The sequence below is a fragment of the Canis lupus genome, chromosome 6 (assembly GCF_003254725.2).
Source record: "Canis lupus dingo isolate Sandy chromosome 6, ASM325472v2, whole genome shotgun sequence".
Taxonomy (NCBI): domain Eukaryota; kingdom Metazoa; phylum Chordata; class Mammalia; order Carnivora; family Canidae; genus Canis; species Canis lupus.
In genome coordinates, this window is record NC_064248.1 from 23,893,704 (window position 1) to 23,905,809 (window position 12,106).

The 12,106-nt window shown below is 36.8% G+C and overlaps 1 protein-coding gene across 3 annotated transcripts in view; it reads right to left on the bottom strand.

Annotated features, from left to right (window-relative positions):
* Positions 1–12,106, bottom strand: part of LOC112640270 (phospholipid-transporting ATPase ABCA3-like) — a 191,283-nt gene that overhangs the window by 35,244 nt on the left and 143,933 nt on the right. For all 3 annotated transcript variants that reach the window (XR_003123948.3, XM_025416268.3, XM_025416272.3), the window contains 2 exons: positions 11,212–11,434; positions 2,435–2,590 (listed from right to left, as the gene is read on the bottom strand). Coding sequence is in view for 2 of the 3 variants with exons in the window: in XM_025416268.3 (XP_025272053.3) it covers positions 2,435–2,590; positions 11,212–11,434 (379 nt within the window). In the remaining variant the exon portion in view is untranslated. The remainder of the gene's footprint in view (positions 1–2,434; positions 2,591–11,211; positions 11,435–12,106) is intronic.

Sequence of the window (12,106 nt, forward strand, 5' to 3'; positions counted from 1 at the left end):
ATTAATTAAAAATTAATTCAATGAGAAAACTCTAAGAAGTCAACAAACTGGAAGTAGTATAGAATCAAATAGAGTGGTTATCAAATAAGCACAAAATTACTATATTCAATGGTATGCTTAATAACTTTATAAGTCATGCAAAATATGTTCAAGATCCTTTAAGATACTTTAATTCCATGAATTTTATCTTGCTATAGTTCTAGGCATCCATTATCAATATGGTACTAGACAGCCAGAACCATTGGGTTCATGCCTGCTCACACTAGAGTACTGGGTAACAGCAGAGGTTCTCCTTGCCCCCAAATATGTTTTCCTCTGAAAATACTTCAGAGAATGGTTCTGAAAGTGTGGAGCAGTGGCAGTGGAATCACCTGGAATGTGCTACATATGCAAATACTCTTACCTGCAAGGGAATACTAATATTTCAACTAAGTTGGAAGTGCTCAAAAGCTGACACTTTTTCTATGGCTTATGAGAAAAAATTAATAATTACAAGGTTCTAAATTCATGATTAGGAAAACAGTAGGCTCATCAGGAAGGTGAAGATGATCAATTCAACCTTTTTCACTGTTAAAAAACTTTTTATTGGGATCCCTGGGTGGCGCAGTGGTTTGGCGCCTGCCTTTGGCCCAGGGTGCGATTCTGGAGACCCAGGATCGAATCCCACATCGGGCTCCCGGTGCATGGAGCCTGCTTCTCCCTCTGCCTGTGTCTCTGCCTCTCTCTCTCTCTCTCTCTGTGACTATCATAAATAAATAAATAATTAAAAAAAACTTTTTATTAACATATTATCTACGTATATAGAAATTCACAAGTGTAGGACTCAATGAATTTTTACAAATTGAAAATACCTATGTAGGCAGCAATATATTTTGTTGTTTTAAAATTCAACCATATTCTATTTTATCTTATTTTTTTACTGTTATCATCTTGTATACTTTTATAGGGATAGCTGTAGGCATTATATTATGCTAGTTATCACAGTCATGGTGTCTTTCTTTTACCAGTTTTTAGTGAAGGATAGAAAACTTTCTATGATTTACATCTCCTTAATCTCCCCATTTCTAATTGTCTTAGGTATTTTCTCTACATACATTGAGAACATTATTAGACAATGCTATTATTTTTACTTTAACTGCCAAACTCAGGAAAACTCAAGAGGAGAAAGTATATTGTATTCATTCATATTTTTACTCTCCATTATTCCTTCTGCTTTCTTGATGTTCCAAAATTCCTCTTTTATCATTTCATTTGTGTTTATAGAACTTTTGTTAGCTATTCTTTTAGAGTTTCTACTGGTTACAAATTCCTGTAGATTTTCTTCATTTAAAAATGTCATTTCCCCTTCATTCCTGAAGGATATAGAATTTTCTATGTATACAGAATTTTGAGTTGACAGCTCTTTTATTTCAGCACTTGGAAATCATGCTGTGCTACTTGCGCTGGTCTTCATGGCTTCTGATGAGAAACCTACAAATTAGGAGAACTGTTTCTCCTTTGTAGATAATGTGTTATTTTTCTGTATCTGCTTTCAAGATGTTTTTCTTATCCTTATTTCAAAGTTCGATGATGATGTCTCTTGGCGTGACTTCTTTGGTTCTAACCTATTTGAAGTTTATTTAGCTTTTTGAATCTGTAAGTTTATATTTTTTATTTTATTATGTCTCTTTAAATTGAGATATAATTGATATATTAGTTTTGAGTATATAACATAATGATTTGATATTTGTAGGGTTTTTTCTTGTGATGAGAACTTTGAAGATATACTCTTTTAGTAACTTGTAAACATATATATATATATATATATACAATACAGTATTATTAACTATAGTCATCATGCTGTATATTACATCTCCATCACTTATTTTATAACTGGTAGTTTGTACCTTTTGTACCCCTTCATCCATTTCACCCATCCCAATCCCCTGTCTCTGGCAACCATTAATCTATTCTCTAGGAGTTCAGTTTTTCTTTTTAGATTCCACATATAGGTGAGATCATATGTTATTTGTCTTTCTATGACTAATTTCACTTAGCATAATGCCCTCAAAGCCTATCCATGCTGTTCCCAATGGCAAGAATTCCTTCTTTATGCCCAAAAAATATCCCATTGTGTGTATGTAAACATATATGCATATATATATATGCATATATACATAAATGTATGTTTTCTTATCCATTCATCTATATGGAGATTCTTTCCCATCAGAAAATGCAATATGCATATAAGTTGTGAATCTTAGCTCTAACTTGTACAAGTTGTGTGACAGAGTAAATTATTCAATTTTGTATAAACTTTAGTTTCCTCAAAGTGAGAATAACAACATATAACTTGATGGTTATTGTGAGGATTCAAAATAATATAGGTAGAGCTATTTACATCCAATAAGTAATCAACCAGTAGTATCTGATGAGGTGAGTCCCAAATACTCACTTGCTTTACTACAATTTACGAAGGCAGGAATGTTTGCTGATGAACACACTATCTTTGTCTCTTGGTTATCATAATATTTGCTGATGCTCATCCCAAAGTTATGTATGGGTATCACCATCAGTGAATTAAGTAGAAGGCTTTCAGAAGGTTTTTGGCCTATGATTAAGAAGATAACATTAACATGCTTTATACAAAATGAATTGCACCAGGAAACAAAATCTTCCCAAATTAAACTGAGAAAATTATAAAGCCATATTATTATCTTCACAATACTCTCATTTCTGGCCACTAAGTATATGATAATGTCTTGTAACATAGTTTATGTTGATAATAACAGCACTGGAAAATCCTTTTGGCAAAGTTGATACCCATATAACCTGTCTTCTGCCAACTGATGTGAACAGGAAATGCATACTGATTTCTCATTCTTCTGATCTTATATGATGAATATAGAAACAAGTTGTGGTAGGAAATTTAGCCTATGACAACAGTGGCAAAGATATATATATATATATATCAGTTGAAAGGAGATACATCTTCAGAGAACCAAGCTTAAAGCTCACTTAGGTTTCTCTAAATATTAATGTGTATAATAGTTGATGAATAAACATGAAGAGATATAAAACATGATTATGGGTTAAGGTTGTGAATGGTCATTGTAGGACTTTAAGACTGAGCTCAGATTATTGGTAGCAAAGATAAAATGATACATCTGAGCAAAAAACATATTTGTAAGACACTTTGACAGAAGAGAGGTGACCAGTCAATGATAACAGAGAATGAGTGAAGTTCCTAAGATATAAATTTTCTAAGTGGTAAAGTCATATCAAGCCTGCCCCAAAGAGGGTAACAATTGGCATATATGCATATAATCTAGTATCCAGAAAGAATAATTCTGAACATTGGTTGGCCACTTGAGTAGATGCCAAAAATAACAAGGAGCTAGTGTTTAACTAAATGTTTAACTATAATTAAAGTATTTTAGCCTCTCTCCAAAGAATACATAAATATCCTCTTACTTTTAGGAGTAGAGGAAGATCTTCCTACATAAAGTAACTTCCTAAGAAAAGTAATATGATTCCTTAGCTAACAAACTGTTGAAGGATCCCATATGAATGGGGTGTGAAGGGATATAAAAACAGAAAAAATGTGTTGTAAATGCATGGATAATATTTAAAAATACTTATCTTCTAGTTTAGCATGTGTGTGAACCAATAAGAGTAGAATACCAATCAGCCAAACTGGATACAATCATAAAGAGTGTGGCCACCTTGTATGTAATGGAATACTGACCCTTTCTGTAGGCTCTAGAGAAAAGCAGAATTACTATCTGCTGTTGTGGTTTGCCTCTCTATACATTCTCCATATCTCGGATAACAGTGTCCTGATTTTCACATCATCTCTGAATAAGGAGTCTAATTTCTTCTTTTCTAATCTCACATCCTTTATTTTAATCTATTACTACATTGATCAGGACCTTAGGTGTAATGTTGATTTTAAAGGGAATGTTTTAAATAATATAGAATTGTGTATGATATTCATAAATGCTTTTTGTCAAGTTATGGAAGTTTCTTCCTAGTTATTAAAAAAATGCTATAATGGGGCACCTGGGTGGCTCAGTCAGTTAAGCTACTGCCTTCACTCAGGTCATGGTCCCAGTGTCCTGGGATGAAGCCCTGCATATCAGGCTTCCTGCTCAGGGGGGTATCTGCTTCTTCCTCTCCCTCTTCCTCTGCCTTTGCCCCCAGCTTGTGCTCTCGCTAACTCTCTCTCTCCCAAATAAATAAATAAAATCTTTCTTAAAATGCTATAATGAATTGTTGGATGTTTTTGAGTGATTTTTGCATATACCAAGGTTTTCACCCATTAATGTATTAATGTTCTGAATTACATTAATTGACTTTCTGAGTCTCTTATTATTCCATTAAGTCTACCCTGCATACAGAAAAAAATCCAATTTGGTCATAATGAATAACCTTTTCTATACTTTGCTGAATTCAGTTTGCAATATTCTGTTCAGAATTTTTGTATCAAGGGGCATCTAAGGTGGCTCCGTGAGTCTGACTCTTGATTTCGGCTTAGGTCATGATCTCATGGGTTGTGGCATCAGGCCCCAAATTGGGATCCACACTCAGCAGGGGATCTACTTGAGATTTTTTTCCTCTCTGCTCCTCCCCACAATTGGTTACTCTCTCAAATAAATCTTTTTTAAAAAGAATTTTTGCATCTATATTTAAGAATCACATTAGTTTGATATTTTCCTTTTTTCTATTCTTTTCTACAATGTCAAAGTCATACTAACTTCATAGAATGAGAGGCTGTGTTTTGCCTGCTGTTCTCTAGAAGGGTTTCTATGAGATTAGAATTCTATTTTATTGCAAGTTTCATAAAACTTACTAATACAGCAATATGGGCCTTATGTTTTCTTTGTAGAAAGATTTAAATTCTTGAATGGCTTATAAGACCATTTACAGTTTCAAATTCTTGAGAACAAGTTGGGAAGTTATTTCTATACAACTCTAATTATTCTAAATATTCAAATGTATTACCTTAAAATTATTTATCATATCATCTTGTCTTCCTAATGCCTCAGCATCTATGTCTTCACTTTATTCCTAATACTTCTTATTTTGACCTTTCCTTTTTTTACTTTATCATTTTACCAGAATTGGGCCAGTATGATAATCTTTCCAAGAACCCATCTTTGGTGATTTTGGTATTCTCTTGTATTTTTGCTTGCTATTTATTTAGCTTCTACTTTTATCCTTATTTTTTCTTGGATTTATTCTGTTGGATAAGTTATATATAGACTTGAATTTTTCTTTGACTAGTTACTTTTAAGTGCATTTTTAAAATTCCAAACGTACAGTTCTGTTAGTTTTTACTAACTTCATGAAGTGAGTTGATAAATATTCCCTCTTTCTCTATTTTCAGAAAGATTTTGCACAATATTGTTTTTTTTCTCTTAAAAGTTTATAAGACGGTACCAGTGAAATGATCTAGGCATAGAATTTTTCTCTGGGGAATATTCTGATAACAACTTAATTGCCTTTATATATAGGGAGTGTGATAAAATAAAAAATATATTTGGTCTTTGTCCTCAGAGCTCCTAAAATTCTTGGAATTTAGTAAGTGCTGAGTGTCTTTTGTTATTCCTAAGAAATCTTTTTGGACCATACCTGAGATTATGTTAATGGGCTGACTCACATTGAGGCCCCTAGATAGCTTCAGAATAAGAGCTGCTGCCAGAAAAACCAACCAGGTGTTTAGGGAGCTGGTACCTTCAGTCCCAGCTCCAAACCTATGGGAGGGGGAAAGGGACTGGAGACTTAGTTTAATTTTCTGCCCAAGATTTTACCAATCATGCCAACATAATTCATTAACTCAGAAGATGAACATAATCAGTATGGTGAGAGGGTGTCAGCCCAGAGAGGACATAAACACCCTGTATACTGCTCCACCTGATATCTTGGTATATGCATCTCTTCCATTTGAATATTCCTGAGTTAGATGCTTTATGATAAAAGTGTAATCACAAATATAACATTTTCCTGAGTTTTGTGAATCATTGAAGTGAATTAATGAACCTGAAGAGGTGGGAACCCTCATATTTGTAACCAGGTGAGACAGAAGTGCAGGCACCCTGGGGAACCAGGACTTCCAGCTGGAACCTGAAGCAAGGCAAGTCTTTTGGGACTAACTCTTTAACCTGTGGAGTCTGTGCTAATTATAATAGGTAGTATCGGAATTAAATTGTAGGACACCCATTTGATATCAGAAAATTGGTGTTGAAAACCAATTTTCAACCAGTGATAGGCGATCACTGAGATTTTAGTGTTCATCAAAGAATTTTGCCATTTCATCTAAGTTGACTTTGTTGGCATAAAGTGCTATGTGATAACCTCTGTCTTTTTAATGCTTCGAGGATCTGTAATAATGTTCCCTCTTTCATTCCCAGTTTTAGGAATGTGTACTTTCTCTTCCTTTTCTTGGTCAGTCTCACTAGGGGTTTACCAATTTTATTAATTTTGTGAGAGGACTTCTTGGCCTTCTCTCCTTAAAAAACCACTTAAAGCTAAACATTTATCAAAAGTTGTTATGCTAAATTTTAATTATCATTATGTTCAAGTAATTTTCAAATTTCAGTTGTGATTTTATTTGATGAATGTGTTATTTGAAGTGTCTGCCTTTTAATTTATATTTAATGTAATTATTGATATGGCTTGCTCTATTTTTATTTTGCTATTTGTTTTTGGTTTATCCCACCGCTCGCTCATATATTCCTTCTTTGTTAACTTTATTGGGGGATTAATTGAATAGCCTTCAGTGTGGTTTTCTTTGTATTTATCCTGCTTGAGGTACACTGAGCATCTTGAATCTGTAGTTTTAGATCTTTTACAAAACTTTGGAAATTCTAATTCATATGTCTCAAATATATCTTTATGCTCCATTCTTTCACTTTTCTATTACATATATGATAAACCTTTCAATATTGGCCACAGAGGTTACTGAAGCTATATACATATTATTTCAATCTCTTTTTCACTTTTATTCTGATTTTATAATCTCAATTGATCATCTTTCAAAGTATTTGTATCTTTCTTACTGGATGCTAAATCCATCCAATATTTTTAATTTTATAATTTATGTATTTTATAGTTTCTATATTTCTACTAAAATTTCCTATCATTCATTAATAGAATAATTTCCATGGGCATTGTAATAGCTGCTTTAAAATCCTTATCTCCTAATAATGATATTTATATCATTTAATAATCTGCATTTCATTGATTTCCTTTTCAATTATGATTCACATTTTCCTTTCTTTACACATCTAATAATTCTGATTGCATTCTGGACATTTTGACTTTTATGTTGTCAAGATTCTTTCATTTTCCTCTGAAAAATTTGCTTTAGCAAGCAGTTAACTTGATAGCAATCAAACTCTGTTTCCCCTGCAGTAAGCAGCAAGTGGAAAATCAGTTCAGTTGCTTTATCCTCAGTCTGCTTATATTTCTCCTCTGGAAATATTCCATAAAGAGATTTTGGAGTGAACCTCTGTGGTCCCCTCTTCTTTATTTTAATTTAGAGAATGCTGCAGCAATCTCAAATTATGTGTTCTGATTCTTAAACTAAGATTGCAGGTTTCTATCAGAGTTTAGCTATCCCACACCTCCAAACTATGCCTTTTCCTTAGGGAAAAAGTGACAGAAATGAAAAACTCACACAATGCTTTTTCAAATGTGAACTCCCTTCCAGTTTCTGCCTATCTTCAGTCAAAATAAAGTACCTTTAAATTTTTTTTAAAAAATTGTCAATAGTGGGATTGGGGCAAGATGGCGGAAGAGTAGGGTCCCCAAATCACCTGTCTCCACCAAATTACCTAGAAAACCTTCAAATTATCCTGAAAATCTATTAATTCGGCCTGAGATTTAAAGAGAGACCAGCTGGAATGCTACAGTGAGAAGAGTTCGCGCTTCTATCAAGGTAGGAAGACCGGGAAAAAAGAAATAAAGAAACAAAGACCTCCAAGGGGGAGGGGCCCCACGAGGAGCCGGGCTGAGGCCGGGGCGAGTGTCCCCAGGACAGGAGAGCCCCGTCCCGGAGGAGCAAGAGCTGCACCAACCTTCCCGGGCGGAAAGGGGCTCGCAGGGAGTTGGAGCAGGACCCAGGAGGGCGGGGATGCCCTCGGGTTCCCCGGGACAGTAACAGCAACTGCGCACCCAGGAGAGTGCGCCGAGCTCCCTAAGGGCTGCAGCGCGCACGGCGGGACCCGGCGGGACCCGGAGCAGCTGGAGGGGCTCGGGCGGTGGCTCCGCGGAGGGGGCTGCACGGCCCCGGGAGCAGCTCGGAGGGGCTCGGGCAGAGGAAGAGGCTCCGTGCGGAGGGGGCTGCGCGGTTCCAGGAGCAGCTCGGGGAGGCTCGGGCGGCGGCTCCGCGGAGGGGGTTGCGCGGCCCGGGAGCACAGGGCGCCTGGACACAGCCCAGGATCCGGCCTCCCCCGGGACAGGCAGAGGCCGGGAGGGCCCAGGACAGCAAGGACGCTCCTGCCCCAGCTGAGCAGATCAGCGGCCCCGCCCCGGAGCCTCCAGGCCCTGCAGACGGAGAGCTCCGGAGTTACTGCCTGAGCTGAATCCAGGTTTCCAGAGCTGCCCCGCCACTGGGGTTGTTCCTCCTGCGGCCTCACGGGGTAAACAACCCCCACTGAGCCCTGCACCAGGCAGGGGCACAGCAGCTCCCCCAACTGCTAACACCTGAAAATCAGCACAGCAGGCCCCTCCCCCAGAATACCAGCTAGACTGACAACTTCCAGGAGAAGCCAAGGGACTTAAAGTACACATAATCAGAAGATACTCCCCCGTGGTTGTTTTGCTTTTTGATTTGTTTCCTTCCCCCACCTCCTTTTTTTCTCCTTTCTTTTTCTTTCTCTTTTTTTTTTTTTCGTTTTTTTTTCTTCCTTTTTTTTCTCTTTCTCTTTTCTTTTCTTCTTTTTTAGATGCAACTACAACAATTCTTATTAGAAACTTAATAGCTTAAGGGGCTGGGTGAAGAGGGGCTAAATGAGTGATGGGTATTTTTTTTTTTTATTTATGATAGTCACATAGAGCGAGAGAGAGAGAGAGAGGCAGAGACATAGAGAGAGAGAGAGAGAGGCAGAGACATAGGCAGAGGGAGAAGCAGGCTCCATGCACCGGGAGCCTGACGTGGGATTCGATCCCGGGTCTCCAGGATCGCGCCCTGGGCCAAACCGCTGCGCCACCCAGGGATCCCTGATGGGTATTTTTTAATAATGATTTTATTTATTTATTTATTCATGAGAGACAAAGAGAGGGGCAGAGACAGCTCCCAGTGGGGAGCCCGATGTAGGACTCGATCCCAGAACCCCAGGATCTCACTTGAGTCAAAGACAGGTGATCAACCACCAAGCCACCCATGTGCCCCAGTGATGGGTATTAAGGAGGGCACTTGTGATGAGCACTGGATTTTGTATTAAGTGATGAATCACAGAATTCCACTCCCAAAACCAATGTTATGCTATTTATTCATTAACTAGAATTAAATAAAAACTTAACAATAGAAAAGAAATTTTATATCTTAAATGGTTATAGATTCCAAAGAAGGCTTAAAATCATGTAATATTTGACTTTACAAATAAGTACATAAGTTAAATCCAAAGTAAATAGAAATAAAGAAAAATAAATATAAGAACAGAAATCCCCACAATAGGACACAAAAAATAAATATTAATAAAACCAAAAGGTAGCTCTTTAAAAGGATTAAAATATTGGTAAAAATCCTGACAAAGACTGATGAGAGGGAAAGGTTGGGAGAGAGTAAGTGAATACAGCAATATCAGCAATGGATGAGCAGATGTGAATGCTTATCTACAGACCTGAAAGGATCACAAGAGAATGTTAGGAACAACTTAATGCCAATAGTTTCAGAAATGTAGATGAAATGCAAAACTTCTTTGAAAAGAAAACTTTTCAAAAATTTTACAAGGTATGAGAAATATTAATAGATCTATATTATAGACAAATTAAATTTATGATTAACAACAAAACTACACACACACACACACAAATCTCTAAGCTCTGAGGATTTCACTGATGAGCCCTATCTAATATTTTAAAAAGAAAAAATATCCATTTTACAAAAAATTCTGACTTTAGGCCTACCATTTCAAGTAACTGAATTTCTGGCAGCAATTCAAATAAGCAAAGAAATAAATTCTCTTCTAAGATCTCCAGAAAGGGATGGAGCCTTGCAGATAGCTTGGTTTTAGCCCAATGAGCCCTTTGATAGATTTATGATCTATAGACCTGTAGGATAATATATTTGTATAATCTACTATGTTTGCAGCAATTTAGTACCACAGTAATAGAAAACTAACACAGAGACTAATTGACAGCAATGTTACTAACTCAGTAAATGAGCACCAGAGTATAAATCCTTCTACATGTTTCTTAGTCTACTATTCAGAGATCAGTTCTTCCTCATGTGGCTTAATATTGCTCATTGAAGAGGTATGCAAGGAGTACTAAAATAGGTTTCTGGGCAGCCCGGGTGGCTCAGTGGTTTAGCGCTGCCTTCAGCAAAGGGCGTGATCCTAGAGACACAGGATCGAGTCCCACATCAGGTTCTCTGCGTGAGCCTGCTGCTTCCTCTACCTGTGTCTCTGCCTCTATGTGTGTGTGTGTGTGTGTGTGTATGTGTGAGATGAATAAATAAATAAAATATTTTTTTAAAAAATAAATAAATAAAATAGGTTTCTAACTCACTCAGGGAATTTTTTCATGGGAGGGCAAGGCCTAAGGTCAGTTAATGGGTTAGGAGCCTATTCCTCTCAGTCTCTGCAAGACCTAGTATGGCTGAATTACTTAAAACAGATCTAGTTAATATTTACAGGGTCATTTAATAAAGGAGAGGCAGCATCTATATTCCAAGAAACTGCTCTTTGCCATCATTGCCAGTGTAGTCAATGTCTCCATAATCTCAAAGTCAAAGGAGGAAAAATGAAAGAATAACTATTGTACAGAGCCTGAACTTACAGCCTGAAGGACAGGGTTAGTGAAAATGTTAGTGTCTTAATTGTTTGCACTGTACCCAACATAATGCCTATAATATTTGTGGCACTTATTAAAGGTTATTAACTTACAAGTAGTGTAAGTTTTCCCTGGAAACCCAGAACCAAACAACTTTGTAATGTTCTTATCTTCAAGGCCATATTTCTTTTTTATGCCACTAGAAAGGGGTAAATGGTGTGATGTCCTCACCTGATATTTCGGTTACTATTACATTCAATATTACGCTGAAAACTCCTGCACAGTACTGGAACATGACGAGCTTGATGTAGGCACTGGTATGACTAGAAAAAAGGAAACTTATCAGGTATGTGAAGGGAATGACAGCCCAGCCAAACAGCATGAAGATGAACAATGTATCCAGAAAGCGGTAATTCTTGGTCAGTGCATCCAATCCAGATAATAGGAATACCATCTGAGAGAGAGAGAGAGAGAGAGAGAGAGTAAACAAGTCAAGTCAAAGTAGAAAAACTATGCAATGCCTAAGAATTCAATCTAATCACTTAGAAAAGAGAAATAATCCTCCTTTGTTAGAACACGTAAGTATTTATTAATCAAATAATTTTGTCCATGAGTATGGCTATGAGGTTCTTCTACTTCTCCCTCAGGTGAGCATATACCCTCTACTTGCCTTTCTACTTGTTTTCATATACTTGAAATGGTTCCATTTTGTTCTCCTTGAAGAAGATCAAAGTATATTCTTTCTTCCCCTTCCTCTAAGCCCAAATAAGGCAATTCTCAGTATTTCCAGAAATGAGATCACCTAATAGAAAAACTTTTTTTTTCCCCAAGATTTCCATTCTGGCAGCTGTAAGCTGTGCTAAAGACCTACCCTCCGTGGCCTCCCATTTTTAGATTCTTCCTGTTGACTATACTCTGTTTTCCTACTCCTTTTTCCATCTCAGTCACTCAGTTGAGAAGCACACAGGGAAACTCAAAGTTAGAGGGGATCTAAGTAAGAGAATAGAGAACTTATAGAGCTATTACAGAAAATAAATTTCCAGAAATCTACATCACACAAGTTATTAACTGGTTTCTCCAAATATTCCAGAATTATTTATTTTGAGCTATTAAATGATTATGTAGC